The sequence below is a fragment of the Epinephelus lanceolatus genome, chromosome 6, assembly GCF_041903045.1.
Source record: "Epinephelus lanceolatus isolate andai-2023 chromosome 6, ASM4190304v1, whole genome shotgun sequence".
NCBI classification, from domain to species: Eukaryota; Metazoa; Chordata; class Actinopteri; order Perciformes; family Serranidae; genus Epinephelus; species Epinephelus lanceolatus.
Window position 1 is genome coordinate 7,256,614 of NC_135739.1, and position 17,705 is coordinate 7,274,318.

General features: G+C 39.5%; 1 protein-coding gene across 4 annotated transcripts; it reads right to left on the reverse strand.

The window, feature by feature from the left end:
* Positions 1–3,908: 3,908 nt before the first annotated feature.
* plcxd1.1 (phosphatidylinositol-specific phospholipase C, X domain containing 1, tandem duplicate 1) lies at positions 3,909–14,668 on the reverse strand. 4 transcript variants are annotated; one of them, XM_033621686.2, is made up of 7 exons: positions 14,100–14,668; positions 13,803–13,915; positions 12,354–12,496; positions 12,119–12,247; positions 10,518–10,673; positions 4,897–5,077; positions 3,909–4,798 (listed from the first exon to the last, which is right to left on the reverse strand). In XM_033621686.2, the coding sequence occupies exons 1-7, from the start codon at positions 14,225–14,227 to the stop codon at positions 4,554–4,556; spliced, it is 1,095 nt and encodes a 364-aa protein (XP_033477577.1). In that variant the 5' UTR covers positions 14,228–14,668; the 3' UTR covers positions 3,909–4,553. The 4 variants fall into 4 exon arrangements, with proteins under 4 accessions (XP_033477577.1, XP_033477578.1, XP_078024684.1 ...); XM_033621687.2 differs by having other exon boundaries at positions 13,803–13,920; positions 14,100–14,215; XM_078168558.1 differs by lacking the exon at positions 13,803–13,915 and having other exon boundaries at positions 14,320–14,668.
* Between the last annotated feature and the right edge of the window lie 3,037 nt (positions 14,669–17,705).

The following is a 17,705-nucleotide window of genomic DNA, read 5'->3' on the forward strand; positions in this document are numbered from 1 at the left end:
GGGGCGGAGCAACATCTCAAACAGGAAGTTCAAGGTTTTTTTGTTTTTGTAAACATTTTTTCCATTTTAAACTTTGTATAACAGGTAAGCACAAACTTCAGTAATAAATTTAATAATATAAATCCCAATTAATTAATTAATTTATTTATTTTTATGAATAATAAAAATGATTAGATAAAATAAAACATAAATAGATAAATAAAAACAATAAAAAAAGACACGAGTATGAACCATAGGTATGAACCAACACACAGGGGTTTACCTAATTTGAATTTTTATTATATATATATATATATATATATATATATATATATATATATATATATATTCTTTAAAGAAGGGTACAAGGGGAATTTCTTTCAGTGTTTTGTTTTATGAATATTAAATTTAGCTAAGATGTTCAGCAAATAATTATATATTGTTAATTTTTTGAGAAATTTAGATTTTTTTTCAGTTATGCTTTTTATTGTTTCCTTGATTTTTTTTTACAGCAACCTACACCATAACATATAGTTACTTGCACATATAATAAATAATCACAAGACTGTAGAAATGTATTAAAGAACACATTATTCATTAGCATTAAAAAAATTTAATTATTAAAGTGTATTGCAGTGTATTTATTTAATTTATTTATTTATATATATATATATATATATATATATATATATATATATATATGTATGTATATGTATATGTATATACATACATACATAAATACATACACATACATATACACATGTATGTAGAAAAAATTAATAGACAAAATAAAATTAAAATAAAACAAAATCAAAATAAGCCAGATGAAGGTTGCACAGAATCTACTCCCACCCCCTTAACTACAACATATACCACCAGTCTGAACCACTGTGACAGTATGTTTGGCTGGAAAATGTGGATTTTTGAATATTATTAACAAATCAAATCTTTAAGTGAAATGTTCTTGTCAAAATGTCTTTGGAGATCCAACTGGAAATCAGTCCAGAAGATAGTCACATGTGCACACTGAAAGAATAAGTAAAGGATTGGGGTGTTGGTGGCTTAGTGGTAGAGCAGGCGCCCCATGTACAAGGCTGTTGCCGCAGCGGCTCGGGTTCAACTCCAGCCTGTGGCCCTTTGCTGCATGTCTCTTCCTCTCTCTCTCTCTCTCTTCCCCTTTCACACTTTACTATCCTATCAATTAAAGGCAAAAAATGCCCATAAAAATATCTTTAAAAAAAGAATAAGTAAAGGAAGCTGAAGTTCTTTGTATTATTTTTTTATGTATATTTTTTTATTAATCACAAGAAGAATGTACAGAACATGTTGGGGAATACAAGTTCAAGAATAAAATAAATTAGCAGCAATTGTTGAAATGATGCCAAAGCACAAACATAAACAAAAAGGCAACAAAAATAAAAGGGAGTAACAATCAGGTAAATAAAAAAGCAGCACAAGAGAGCAAAGGCAAGAGACTTTAAAAGAGCAAGGACCTAGATATAGATGTATACAGTTTGTTGGCTTAACTATTCAATTTGTCTGTATATATTTTAGCAACATGGAGTAGTTGGCAATGTTATATATGAGCACAGTGAAAGAGGGAGGACATCCTTTTCCATTTACAAGTATGAAGGTGGGATTTACCCAAAATATTTACAAGATTAATAGATTACCACCTGACATGTTCCACCCACTCAAACACCGTTGCAGACCAAGTACCCCCCCTCATGGCAACAGTACTCCCCAATGGCAGTGGACCCCCAGCAGGATAATGCATCATGCCACACTGCAAAAACTGTTTAGAAATGGCCTGTGGAGCGTGACAAAAAGCTCAAGGTGTCGACCTGGCTTCTAAATTTCCCAGGTCCCAATCTGCTCAAGGATTCTTGTGATGTGCTGGTACCCCAGATGTACCCTAATCCAAGGTGGGGCCTCCTTGGATCGGACTTGGCTCTGACCTGTGGAGGCATGGACACAGGATCTCTGGGAGTGTCCTGCGGTGTCTGGCACCAGTGTGTTGGCGGCAGATCCATTTAGTCCAGTGGGTTGTGAGGTGGGTTAATGGCACGTGCCACAGATGCTCATTCAGATTGGGATCTGGGGAATTTGGAGGCCAGGCTGACACTTTGAGGTCTTTGTCACATTCCTTGGGCCATTCCTGAGCCATGTTTGCAGTGTGGCATGGTGCATTAACCCTCTTGGGGTCCACTGCCATTGGGGAGTACTGTTGCCATGAGGGGGGGTACTTGGTCTGCAACGGTGTTTGAGTGGGTGGAGCATGTCAGGTGGTATCCACATGAATGCCAGAACCAAAGGATTCCCAGCAGAACAATGCATTGGAGTCTGACAATGAAAAATCTTAACAATGCTAATTAAATATGTATAAAAGTTCATGTACGTAAAAACAAAAGAGCAAATGCCATGTTTATGTATGCATTCATCTGTCACATAAGCAAAGACAAGACTGTTCTCCATCTAACTCATCAATATATTATTCGCCCATCTCACAACAGGCAGCAGCCACCAAGAGGAAGGAAGAGGAACAAAAGTCAAGGTAAAGTCCCTGATTTAAGAAATGCAGAATAAAAAACATAATCTTGTACATTCAAAACCACATCTGACTTCTGTAACTGTCTAGGTGAAGTATTGCGAACACATGGAGGGTGAGGAGTGTTGTACAGTTATAGAGTTTTCAGTGATTAATTACTAACTACTTCTACTAATTTAAAATAAATGCTCATTAGAGATCTTTTTGCCTCGCTACGCAACACTGGAATCAACTGCGGGTCAGTGAGAGCTCCTGTTACTCTGTGGGTCAGACTTCGATTAAATCTTAGTGCAGCTTTAAATTATAGAGTGGATATTTACATTTACTTGTAGGCGTAACAGAGACCGTGCATTTTAAAGTATAGGACAAAGGGTATAGAATATTACTGGCAACACACTGATAAATGGAACAAGTTAAACCTTTTGATTTTTAGGACCCAAGACTACAAAATTGAAACAATAAAAATTTAAATCAATGGTGAAATTGAAAAGAATTTGTTGACATTTAATGACCATTGGTAGGAATTTCCCTCACACTGTTAGGAGATACACCTGCTTTTCACTACACGTTCGCATGTGTGTGATGGCTGCTTCACGTATTGTGCGTCTGTTCGGAACATTGGCTGTGCACATCCCAAGAAATTCATGTGACACGTCAGCAAGATGCAATATGCACATGAATAGTAGGGGCAGTGTTGGCAGATCAAGAAACACTCGCCATTGTCACGTGTCGCCTGATTTATCATCTACAAATGGCACTGCTGTTGCTTTTTCTACCATTATGTCAAATAATGTAGTAACCATCTCAAGTGTCGCCATGTTAATTGTTAAAATCATGCAAATGTATAGGTTATATACAGTCTGAGTTCTTTGGTGTGCCCCCCCCCATTGGAATCCTCCAGTCACACACATAGTACACGGGTCTGTCTCCAGCCTCATACAGCAGAGGCCATTACCTGAATAAAGGCATTATTCTCTTATTCTTTAAAAAGTGTTCCTTGGCTTTTAAAATCATCTAAATAATAGAGCTATACATTAATTATTTGCTTGTTTTTCCACCATGTTGGCTCCTTTGATGAAAATGGACTGGATTAAATGGACTGATCCCAAACAGCAGAGTTTTAGACAAATGATGTAACACAAACTATTGTGAGGGGACGCAGAAGTGTTGAACACACACTGCAAGGGAACACAAAAGCTTTTTTTCCCTCATTGTGGCCCTTTTGGGACTCCATAGTTAGACGTTCACAACAACAACACAGACATAGTCACTTCTTTTGTGTAACTGAAACAAACGCCTTGGTGAGTAGGGACTCCAGCGCAGGCATGGTGGACGGAGATGTTCTGATTTGTACATAACAGTCAGGGAATAAAGTGAGGTGACCTGCTTAAAAATGCTCATGTTTATTGGAAAAGCTCATCTCCACAGGCACAGCGGTGCAGCATTACTTTAAAACAAGGCTTAACCTTTTGGCTCAAGTCAATTTTAAGTAAAACAGTCAAGGTTGGGTTCATGCAAATAAGATTTCCATGCAAGTTTCATGTCGTCTCTACATTCTCTATGGATAAATACGTGTGTTGTAGGTGATACAGGTTAGCTACTTATTTAACTTGCTGCCCACATGTCATAATTAGAAAAGATTTGTGGCCTACACTTAAATGTGCTCGTTGAATACATTGTTTGTGCTTACTCATCTAAAATGCCTACGTCAAGATGAGATTAGTTGTATCATTATTGCTGTGGTCATCGAAACATAAAACCAGCCACGTTTGCTGACTCGTGGAAACAGATACAGTACATTGCATAAATAGTGAACTGAATGTAAACAAACAAGTTCAGGTAGAAATACCAAAACATCTGTTTTCAAGCCGCTTTAAGACTGAAATATACATTTCACTGCCTCTGAATAAGTGCATTTATATTTAAATGAGTAATTCAAGTACTTTTTCTGTCACTCTTAACAAAACAAGCTCATTTCATGCTATGATTCACATTTTTTTGTAGAGTAATGCAAACAGATGAAAAGTCACAAGGACCATTTCAGTAGTTTTTCATTCAGTGTGACGACAGTCGGTACAAACTGGCTCTCTGTGATAAAGTCCCCAGCAATGATGTTGAGAGAGCCGACTCTGGAGCCGGGGGTCTGCTCCTTGACCCAGCTCAGCAGCGTTGGATACGTGGACATCACCAAGTCCTTCAGGGACTCTGTAGGGTGTGTGCAGATGTACTTCAGGTCCTCTGTCAGATTGATTCCTGTGACGAAGAAACCTCCTGAAACACAAAATAAGCACAATATTTAATGAAAGCTGTGGACCAAATACTGCTTTAATTCAAAAGTAATAAATCATCAATTAGTTAATTTTGATTACCTGGTCGGCCGTGTTGTTTCCTGTGTTCAAACTCCTCGATAAGAGCCTCAGCTTTGCATTTGTTGGCCCACCAGTAAGGAATGTGTGGCCACAGGTCGATGTGACAGCTGGCTATATTGTGTTCATAGGACACAATCACTTTGTAGCCTAACGCCCACAGGTTTCGAAGAGTTAAAAGTTCCTGAAATCAGCAGAATAACAGGCTTTGTTTCATTTTCGGTCTAGTATTTTTTAAATGTCATTTAAACAATAAGGCTGGCCTTATTCTATATTTTTCTAACTGTCAAAGACACTTGTAAAATGACCAAACCACAAGTGTAAGTGCTGTTAGTACAGCAAACCAGTCGCCATAAGAAAATGTTGGCATTGTGCATTTCTGAAAATCACAACTAGGCCTATGTTAGATTTGCATGATTTAATACCTATCATGTCAGTGTTTCTTAAGTGGTGTAGTGTATGAGCTGATTTTGTCATCGGGACGTGGAGAGATTGGTAAGTGGTGTGACAGCTAGGTGAGATCTCTGCCGACCACTGTTCGAAACCAACAAACAACAAAACCATATATTTGCACCTTTGTCCTTGAGGTTGAGCGTACTTTAGAGTCTCTCATTCGAAAAGCTACGAAACAATTCACTATGGCTCACAGAAATGCCTCTAGACTTGGAAAAATAATGCCACTAACAGTCCTATATGTTATGTCACAAAGGTTAGTAACTGTTAAGCAGTTTGCCTTGCTGGACAGGTGCCCCGCAGTGATTAGCGTTACCTAGCTAACATGATTGCTCAAAGTTTCATAGGTAACAGTTAGCCTGTCATCAATACACTGTATATTGATTTTTTTTAAATGTTTTTGTTTGTTTTACAAATAGGCCAATTTATCTTTGATAATAATATGATGACTTCATTTCATTTTTTATACTGAAAAAAAGAAGAAAAAATTTAATTAAAATTTTACTTAAATTAAAACACAATATGGCGGTTCCCCTGTAGTAACTCTGAGGATCCCCTAGGTGTCCCGGACTCCTGTTTAAAACCCAGGACGTAAAGAATTGCTGATAAGAGGTCAGTAATTACATTACATTCATCGCAGATTAAATTATACAAATATTAAATAAATGGTGCCATTGCTGTTAACTCCCTAGTGATTTGAATCCAGCAATTAGTCACATCCCCGGAATCCTTTTCATAACTGTCGCGCTGCGCGTGCACGTCACGAAGCAGCAAGCTAGCTTGGACGTTGAAAACGGTTAACGCACATTTAACGGCCGGAAATATCTTTATTACTTTGATTTTATCGGGAAGGAGGGTGACAAGAAACTCGCTGTATATGGCAGCGACACTGACTCTTTCAACCGCGAAAAACACGATCTCAAATCTCCTCAAAACAGCTACCACGACCGACAGCTCAACAACGTCAATATCCAGGAAATATACCCTACCAAAGGTGAGCCCTCTGCGGCCACGAACGTTGGCTGTAGTCCGACACCGGCTCAACAACTAAACTGGATTTAAACCGTTGACAGCAGGATACAGTCGGTAAACATGAAACTTGTGGCTGGATATGTGTTGGATGAAATGCTGCCTGTCTCCATGACTGACATCCTTGAGAACATAGCGGTCACAGGCAACAGAAGAACCCCCCAGGTAAATGACACACTTACTAACTTTGTGGTGTGTAACGGGAAAGTAATCTGACTAGTAGTGTAACGATTTACTGGTCGTTTAACTACTTATGAGTAGTGTAACATTTCGCAATGTTGGCAGATTGAGAGAAACACCTGCCATTGTCACGTCTCACTTGATTCATCAATCTACAACACCGCTTTTCCTGCCGTGATATCATTGAACAACAGCATCTTTATGGTCGCCATTTTAATTGTTTCATAAGCAAATTAATTAGTTCTGATGGAGTCCTCCACTGGGCAAGTTTGTAAGCAGTTCTCTTCTTAAAGCGGGATTTATAACTAGTTTTACGCAGACTCTAAGTTACACCTAGCCCATGCAGTTGAGGGCATTTACACGTGCGGTTGTGTGTTTGTGTCACTCTGCAGTTACACCTCCAAAACACTAGTCGGCTGCGGAGGTTTCTGTGAAGTGCTGTAAAGTTTAGTTGATTCAAAACACACTCAAAATACACATTAAATATGGTTTAGTAGCGACAATTTCAAACACAAGCACACAAATTGGCTTCACTATAACTCACAGCATTCACAGAAAAACACTTGTGTTAATCCGGACACATTTTTTCCACAAATATAACATGCTAACGTTATTAGCACAAGCCTATGGCATTTTACATTGTATGAGTTAGCCAAGCAACTACCAATCTTTTCCTCTCCTCATATAAAACCAGGGACAACAGCAACATTTAACAAAGGTAACGGCACACAATTCGGCTCCATTACAACTCACAAGATTCACAGACAAAACAACTGTCATACTTAACACGTTTTCCAAACAAATACAAAATGCTAACGTTATTGGCGCCAGCCTATGGCATTTAACATGTATATTCTATAAGACATGTATAAAGTAGCCTAGCGGCAAGTGTAGTTTTCCTCTTCTCGTATGAAACCTGGATAAATCCCTAAGTATAAATCCCTGAAGGATAAGTCACACTCTTGGCACACAAGACTTAAAATGCTGTTTTAGTGGAGGCTTTACTGTCTTCACAATTTATTGTTTCTTATCTGTGAAATAAGTAAAAGCTTCGTTTCCACTGAGGGAAATGGTTTCAGTTTACAGAAACAGACAGGAGGTCTGCGTCACCGTGACGCGTAGTTACATCTCTGGGGAGGTACATGTCAGGCTACGGCGTAGGTTACGGCGTTGGCTCTACGTTGACCTGGAGCCTACGCTTTAAACCTGATTTATAGTCCTGCATTAAATCAACGACGTACCTACGTCGTTGCCATGACGCCGTCGTGAACCCTTTGAACTTCTCTGTCACTCCATTTTGTCGTGGTGCAATTCACCGCCAGAGCGGTAGGGGGCTGTGTTCCTTTCCTGAATGGTTATTGTCGTCTCTAGTTGATTCTTTGTTTTGTTTAGCTTCCAGCTTTTCCAGTCACAGTGAACAATGGCGACCGAGAGAGAGAGAGAATCTTGCTGGAGTTGGAGTTGTTGGATGTTGAAGAAAGTATGTTAATACTGCAACATCTACGTCGCAGCAGAAGATGTTTAAAGATGGCGGGGATGGCGCAATCTGGAAATACGGAACCGGAAATGCGTTGCTACCAAGAAAACCAATCACAGCCCTCTCGGTCTGCGCTGGGTCTGCATCGCCTTGACGTGTAGTTACATTTTTTGGGAGGTTCACGCCAGGCTATGCCGGGGGCTACGGCGAGCCTCCTGTGTAGCCACGTACCCTACGACGTAGGTCAGTCGTTGATTTAACGCAGGACCATAAATCAGGCTTTAGCTTTGGCATTGATTCAACAGAGAAGTATAATTTCCCTATTATGCAGCTGGTTGTCTTCGCCAATGTGTGGCTAACTGTAATACCAGTGAAGTTATTAATGAAATTTTATTAGTTACACTACAAGTTACTGGGAAAAGTAATGCTATTACTGTCAGGGAAGTCACAGTCATAGAAAACCTGGAAAAGTCATGGAATTAGCAAAAATTGTCAAAATTGTTACAGTAATTTTCCATAGATTATCTTACATGTAATATAACATAAATGCAAATTTATATTTTGTTGTCTGCTGATGTAACACAGCTCTAATGTGTGTCTATGTTTGAGGTTTAGTTTACGTAACCTACATTTTTCCATTTTCTCCCCACATCCTGTCTCTGCCTTCATGTATGCCAGCTAGCTGAAATAATGTTTGAACAGAATTTGAATCTGATATGTTTGAACAACGCTGGGCAAGTGTGGCAATAAAAAAATGTTATTATGGGTCGTTGAAGTTCTGAAATTTTGTCCATGAAAATGTGTGGGAACCCTGTACTGTTGACATAGTGTAATAAGGAAAGTAATAACATTACTTTTCAAAAGTGTAATGAGTAATGAATCACACTAACAAGCCCAACATTGCTCATGGTCTCATCTTTTATGTCAAGTAGGTGATATGTAGCCCACGAGGTCTAGAGTACAGATATTAGACGTTTTGTCAAAAAAATATGTTCTTATGGTCCTTGTCTAAACATATGACGTGAGCCAAATGGCAACTGTTCTGTTCCAAGGCTGTATTTGTACTTATTAGCATAGATTTAAATGTCACTGGGATTTTGAATGAGGTTTTCTTACTTGTGAAACAGAAACTGGAAATCCTGGTTTCAGTCTTTGACATAACTACGTAATCCCCAAGCCCATTGGTTCCAACTGAAGATTCAGATCTTAAAAACAAGTCACGAATGCACTGTATCAACAGCTGGGCACTGTAGTTTCTTTTTAATCTACCTAGACAAAAGAGTAAATAGTGTATTTGTTAGGGACTATTTTCAGCTGCGGATCAATACACAATTGGTGCTCTAGTGAAGTGTTACTCAAATTGGGGTAAGCTTACCCCTAGGAGTATTTTGGACTACTGCAGAGGGTAAGAAATATTTCTTGAAATGTTGATTTAAAAAAATATCAGTCATTCATTATTCCGAAAACAGTTAACCCTTTGAGACCTGGAGCAACTTCACTTTTCTTGTGTTGCTTTCAGACGTCTTTCGGAAGTATTTTAGCCTTTGAACCCTGAGCAAATTGGTGTGATTTCTTTCAAAAACATGGGGAAAAGGCAATGAACAACTTGGTGAGAAATGTCCCACAAAAAAAAAAAAACAGAAATAGATTAAGACAATTGTTAAAAAAAATAGGGAAAAAGAAAAAAGCAAAGGAAAACTTTACTTGTAATAATGATTATTATTACATTTTAAAATTATTTTACAGAATTATAATTTGAGCACTCTTTCCAGGTTATTAGCTTTCTGTCTTTTCTTTTTCTTCCTTTTTTTAACCATATTTCTTGTTATTAATTTTAATTTTAAATTTCTTGCTATTTTTTGGGTCATTTGTTCTTTTGTTGCTCATTGCCTTCTTCCCATGTTTTTAAAGGAAATCAAGCCAATTTGCTTGGGTTTCAAAGGGTTAAATCACTAAATTGTAAGTGCGATTTATCAAAAAGATGCAGTTCCATGGAATTACAATGCCGTGTTAGTATTCTTGCATGATGACAAAAATAAAAAGGCTCACCATGGATTTAGTGATGAATTCTTAACCTGTACAAGTCGCATTTAGGTGTTTTTCATCTACAAGGTTGTTGGTCAGAAAATCAGACACTGATGCACAGCGCTGCGTTGTACCTGTTTTTCTGTCTACCAAAAATGTTTTTTGCTGCTTAGGGAATTCTTGGCCGAAAAAAAAAAAAATTCTAATGGGATAGCCTACATCATTCAAATGAGTGTGAGAACCACTGCTCTACTGAGTATTTACAGCAGGATGGAATGAGTGCAGGAACATGGAGGAATAAGTTACATCAAGATTTGGCTACACAGACAATACTTGTTATTAGGATCATTTCATTGTTGATTTTGGTCTTTTCACGGGATTCATTGACAATAGGAAAAATGTAGATTATGGCCAGCCTTATTCTTTAAGTCCTTATTCGAAACTGGAGGAGAAGTTGTACCGTTTTGGGACAGAGTTTGGAGGTGAATACGTTGCGTATGGTTGTGACCAGCAGCATGTGGAGCTCCGGGCTCAGTCCGAGGAAGTGGCTGAAGGAGAGGATGACCACCTCTTTGGGATGAGCATCCAGCCACTCTCTTATCTCCATTAGAACAGTCTGCCAGGAAAACACAAGTTATTCTGCTTCTACAGCAGCACTCAGTCATTTACAGCACAATTTACAGCCTTATTTTAAAAGCTAAATGTACATGTGAAACTTGTCCCACTGCCAGGTTCAGTTATATGGTAAGACTGGGTTTTTGGTATTCACACATGGGTATACGAGATGATGGAAGTCTATAACAACCTGCCAGATCTGTTCTGGATAGACGATATTTTTTCTCCTCTCACCACCTGCCAACTCTGCTGGAGCAGAGTGTGAAGAGCATTCAGATTTATCCTACAAGAATATTTTCACTCTTATTCTGCGGCTGAGTGCCATAGAGATATCATGGAAATGCTTGCTGGTTGATTTCGTCCCGATGGGCCACCCACTCTCCACTTGCTCTGCAAGGATGGTAAAATCTTTCACATTTAGTGCCTGGAAATGTTGCTGCTTTTGTTCCCACTAGAGTCATGGTGAAAAGATTTACAGAAATGTGATGAGCTGGAAAACAGCCACAGCATCTAAGACACTGTATCAGTGTTGTCAAAAATTTGGATTCTGAATGTTTGAAATGGTTTCAATAATCATTTTCTGCCATTAAAGCCTTGTAATTTATCTTTTGATAAAAATTTTAACTTTTCCTTTAATGTCAAAATTCCCCTGCAGTATAGACAATGGTATTGAATATCAGTATTTTTGAAAGTATTGCGTCAAAGTCAGGAATTCCAGTATTGTGACAACACTAAACTGGATCTTACATTGCAAAGTGTTTGCAGCACCACATGAATATTCTTAGAAAAGTTATGGAGCATGTGAGAAAGGGGTTTAAAGCGAGATTATGTAATCCTAAAAAGAGGAAACGATGCCTCCTTCCTGTTACAAATGAAATGCTGAACTCATATGCAACAAAATGCACCCAAGGGGTTTTTCTGCTGTAGCCTGGTATGATCGGTAATTTAAGGTAGCAAACTTTAGATAGATATCAAACTTAATAACTGAGTGAGTTTAAAGACTTTAAGAATGTTCTTTATTTGTGCTACTACATTTTAGGAATTATTATGACCCTGTAATCGTTACTTGTCGCCACAATGTTCAGTTTAATTAGCATAGGTTTGTTTTAAGAATAAGATTCTAAATAAAAGTCCTGTTACCACTATAATAACCTTAAAATGACCATAATGTTGAGTTCAGAGTGGATTTGTAAATGCAACAAAAAAAAAACACTTATCAGTCTGGATAAAGTCTTAAAAAAGCAGAGATGGGAGGATTTCGTATCTAACTGCAGTGATGATTGTTTGCACAGCACGACAATACTGTTGTTCTTCATCGTTATCTTTATGGTTATAGTTGTGGATACAGATGGCCTTTACAGGAGCATAAATGTCACTGTGTTCTCGTGGATGTGTGTGTGTGTGTGTGTGTGTGTGTGTGTGTGCGCGTGCATGCTGTAACTTCACCTCCACAGTCAGCGTGGTGTATACACCATGGTAGAAGTAAAGATCATTTGAGCTGTCATTGGGCCTGTGTGCAATTCGCAGGTCACAGTATCTGACCCCGCAGTCCAGCTGCTGCTTTATAGTGTACTCCTGCAAGACATGGGCCACAACATTCATTGTTTAAGGTCCAGATTATTTCTTTTATTACCAATAAGTAACAATTAGCTGATGTGTGTGTGTTTCTGGGATTTATTACCTGGGTGATCGCCCACTTGTACACAAAGGGGCGAATGAAAGGCTTCATGTATTTGTCCAGCTTCTGAAGCATGTCAGGCTGGGTGAGGTCAACAGGGGATCTGTCATTCATATCCAGACAGTAGGTTATTGCATTGTGGCTACCTGATAGGGGAAGAGATAATGAACATAAATCACCACTAGACATTTGATTTTTTCATGTTATAGCTATGGTGGCTCTGAGAGCTACTGCGGCTAAAAACAACACATGCAAATAAACAAAAGACAAGCAAATGAAGAAGACATCTCAGGGCCACTTTAAATTGCTGCTAGGATACTCTTATAATTTGTTTAGAGTTATCAAAGTGTTGTGGGTAGGAGAGACTGGGGGTAATTGTAATCATTTTGGTTTTGATGTCATCACACAGAAATCTCTTGAACTACTGGGATACTTTTTAAATTGTATCTGTCTTCTCCTTGCTAACAGTCATCACATGTCTGTCCAAGTCGCTGCCTTTGCTGTCGGGATATTGGCATTGAAAGTGGTTGTTTTTCACTAAGACATCACTATCCCGCCAAGATAGCGTCATGAAGAGTGGTCGTTTTTTTACAGACATTGCTGCATTTCCTGCCAGGATAGTGCTACTAAAAGTGGTCGTTTTTTACCGAGACATGGCTGTGTTTCCTGCCAGGCTAGTGCTACTAAAAGTGGTCGTTTTTTACCGAGACACTCGCTGTGTTTCCTGCTGGGCTAGTGCTACTAAAAGTGGTCAATTTTTACCGAGATATTACCGCCTTTCCTGCCGGGATAGTGCTACTAAAAGTGGTTGTTTTTTACCTAGACATCTCTGATTTTTCTGGTGGGACAGCGGTGTTAAAAGCTGTTGTTTTTCGCCAAGACATCACTGCGTTTCCTGCCGGGATAGTGGCATTAAAAGTATTTTTTTAACTGAGACATCACTGTGTTTCTTGCCTGGATAGTGGCACGAAAAGTGATCACTTTTTTACATTTTACAGAGACATTGCTGCGTTTCCTGCCGGGATAGTGGCGTGAGAAGTGATTGTTTTTTACTAAGGCATAACTGTGTTTCTTGCTGGAACAGTGGTGTGAAAAGTGGTTGTTTTTCCAACAAGACATTGCTGCATTTCCTGCTGGGATAGTAGCACAAAAAGCGTTTTTTTTTTTTTTTATCTAGACATTGCTGCATTTGCTGCCAGGATGGTGGCACGAAAAGCAGTTGTTTTTACCAAGACATCACTGCAAATGTAAAGTTTCTATGTATTCACTAAGTGGTAATGTGCAAGTGTAATGTATCTGTGGTTTGCAGATATGCACAGTGTCAATTTTTTCTGAGTATTGGGTTGTACATTTGCCGCTAGTCTCCCCCAAACTGAAAACACTCACACACCACACACATTTCCACTAATACACTCAGCTAACACTATAGCATGCTGTTGTATGGCAGCCTACCCGGGATGGCCAGGTGGTACAGTGGGGTGTCCCACAGGGCACATGGCAGGTGAGACATCCAGCTCTCCATAGGCAGCTCTCCCAGGCTCCGCTCACCCACCGGCGAGGACATACTGAGCTCCAGTGTCAGTGAACACACATTTAATGAGTGAGATTATTAAATGAAGCTTCCTGTGGTGTTACATCAGCAGCTTAAGGGCGCTCGTGTTTGTTTCGGGGGTCTGAATATGATAAATGTACATTATGTGCAGCAAACTTCACACACAGTAAGGTGAGAGCTGTTTATATCACACTTACTCGGTCAAAGTGCTGCTGCTGCTCCCTGCACTCGCCAAACCAGCTGAACCACCCAACACACCGAGCAGGGCACAGACGATGAAACTACAACTAAAGGCGCGCGCCGGCAGAAGTCCATCCCAGAGCATTACAGCATGTCATGACTGTACATTAAACATGAATGATCCGGAGATAAAGCGTGGCCGTGTGTCCCTCTCCCAGCAGCTCTCTGTCTGGTTACCTTTTACACCTGCATAGCCCGGGATGACGAGGACGGTGGGCATGGCGCATTTTAGCTTCGATTATCGATTATCCATGGCGATCGAATATCAGTTGTATGATCCGCGGGCTCAGGTGCATCAGCATAGAGTGAGTTCCTCTGTACGCCGGGTGCTTCGGTCTCCTGAGGTGCAGCAGCGGCAGTGCGCGGGGAGGGCGGCGGCACCGCGCCTGCTGACAGATCAGCAGATGCAGAGAGGCTCTCCTCTTAAAGAGCCCACTGAAATGTCAGGGAGACAGAGAGGGCAGAGAAGTGATGATGATGCTCCACTCGCTGTCTGTGGCTGGAAACTCCCAAACATACTGCAGCCCTGCCCCGGGCCCCAGCTCGCACAGGTGATGTCACAGAAAGTGTTTCCCATCAGCTTTTAATGCCATAACACCTGATGAGACGTCACTGATGGGTGTGGCAGGAGGTGCTCCAGGCAGCTCCACAGCAAGTGTTGGGACTTAGCTCAAACTGTTTTGAAGTTCAGACATGGATTTGTTTTAACCCGAATTTTGTTTGGTTTGCATTTTTTATTTCTCCTAGCTATTTGGGATCAGTAGGACCCGATAAGTATAAAAAAACTTGTAATGGTAATTGGTAAGTCCCAATGTCCTCATATGAGTACTTCCTAATGAACAGTGTCTTAGCTTGTTACTGTTACTAAAATTGGTCAAATTTGTTGCCATATCAAACTACAAATTTCATTAATCGGAAATAAACAAGTTTCATTCATAAAATGTGATCAGGTTTTGAACCTTGTCCACTTTTGTGTCAGGATCAGCTGCAGACTGACTTGGCAGAGATGGCTGCCATCTTGTTTTTAATAGGATTAGTGTATCATGCTCTTACTAGTGCTAAGTGGCATAAAAAGTATCCACGAATGAGGACAACAGTCTGAGTTAAGTGGAATAAAGTGTAACGTCAAGTAAACCCAAAATGTGATGTCCTCATATGGGGACACAGGGTCTCAGGAGGTTAAAAGATAGATAGATTCATCACATTATCTACATAAGTTTGAGGTCAAAGGATATTTCAAAATGGTCACAACGTACAAAAATATAAGTGCAACACGTTTGTTTTTGCCTGTGTTTTCCACGAGACTTTACCTGTGCACACTATAGTCTTATTTCTCACAAGTATTTGTCCACAAATGTGTTTAAATCCATGTTACTGAGCACTTTTCCTTTTTGAAGATAAGCCATGACAGGTGCAGCATATCGAGGTGCTTATTAAACAGCATCGCAACTACACAGATGTGTCATGGAATAGTCATAATCAAACTCTTAAATGTGCAGCTTCATCCCACAATACTGCCACAGATGTTGAAAGTTTTGAGGGAGTGTGTATGTCGTTTGCATGAATTTGGCAGTACATCCAACGACCACCCGAACAGCCGATGCAACCGTTGGTTTGCACGACAGAATAATTTCTGCACAAACTGTCAGAAATTGTCTCATGGATGCTCATCAAAGTTTTGAAAGATGAAGTAGCCAGATGTGGCTGGCTCACTGGGCTGCTTGTATGTAATGGCAAATTCTCGGAAACGTCACTGGAAATGGCTTGTGGTACTGAAATGGTCATGTTCTCATCATCTTAGAAATATTTAAAAAATAGATCCCTTTTAACTTTTAAAGACACAGAGACATTTTTATATGCCTTAATCTCTTTAAGAGTTAACTGATCACTTTTAAGGCTCTTCATGGTCTCTCTCCCAGCTGTATCTCAGACCTCTTAGTGCCATACACACCAGGACGTACTCGGGCAGAGGACTTTTGTCTGTTGTCTGGAACAATCTGCCCGAGGAAATCAGGTCGGCCAAGTCAGTGATGTCTTTTAAGTCTCTTCTTAAAACAGACTTTAATCTGAAAGGCTTTTCTGATTTTACCTGAGTTTTAAGAGTTAAAGTTGTTGTTTTCATGACATGTAAAGCACTTTGTAACTCTGTTTTGAAAAGCGCTTCATAAGTAAAAATTATTATTATCATTATTATGAATATTCAGTTCACGGGCAACAACTCTGATGCCAATTCCACGCTCCCTTAAAAACTTGCAGCATGGATTACGTTAGCAAAGTACTCACTAACATAGCTTTAAACAAATGTGTGAACAAACTCTGAGATAGTTGAGCCTTTTGTGTGCATAGAAAAAGGCTGGGATTTTTTAAAATAGTTCAACTCATGAAAAATGGAGGCATAAACAAAAGAACCGCATTTATATTGTTGCTCAGTGTAATTATGACCCACTCAAAAAAAAAAATTGCTCCATAGCGCTACCAGTGGTCAAAAACTCAACAGGAGGGCTTTTATAAGATGTATTACTGCTTTGCAAGTTTATTTTCTGGTACTTCTCTGATGTTTCCTTTTTTAGTTGTATAATTTTGGATAGTTTTACGTCTTCAGGGCCCTCAAAGTGATTGAAATTAAGGAAACTGAAGAGGGAGCACCACTGCTTTGGTGTCACAAGCTGGGTGATAACATCTATAAGTTCTTTATTCTATAAAATGTAAGTTAGCTGTGTAGGTACATGTAAGGTTACCTTTTATTTTTAGGCTATAAACACCAGCTATAATCAGATGTCGTCATGTCTGGGTTAAAGATGTCGTGGCAGCTGTCTTTTATCTTAAAATGTGTCGTAAACAGGTAATGATTTTAGAACTGTGACCTTTGTACTAAAACAGACTTCCCAAGAGGAAACTGATTAAGTTGTCTGTTTGTTTGTGATAATTTGGCTGGTCAGGTCTTTCTCAGCTTCCTCAGCGGGTCAATAAACCCTGAAACAGCACGAACCAGTGCGGTGAAACTAGACAAACTGCCTCCAGAGCATGTTAAGTTCAACCTTGCTGACACTGGATCAAACTACACCAGGCCTTTCCCTGCTCTGCCTCTCTAGTAAATGCCTTTCTTTGCAGCACGTTTTGGTATGTCATCAGTGACAGCACAGGTTTAATCAGACAGTAATTATGGTTGTGATTCATTGTGTGGTCACATAGTCTCATCATTGTACATGCTGCCTCAGTGAGACGCCTAAACTGAATAGAGCAGTCACTCATCACTGGTATTAATAACACTAGTGCTTTAACTGCTGTGAAAAGGCATGTGGAAAAGGACACATATTCTATATATAGCCTTACTCCATTTGATCACACACTGTGTACAGTGGTGGTTTGAGTTGATAAGTGTGGTGATGCTGCCATCTAGCTTTGCTCCCAAAAACTGATGTGTTTCAGTACAAGGGCAAACTATAATAGTATTTTAAGCATCCTTCTGTTGATGCTCATTCTTTCTTTCTTTCTTTCTTCCTCCACTTCTTTCCTCTGTTAAGGAAGAAACTTTAAAAAAAAATAATGCAAAACTGGTCTCC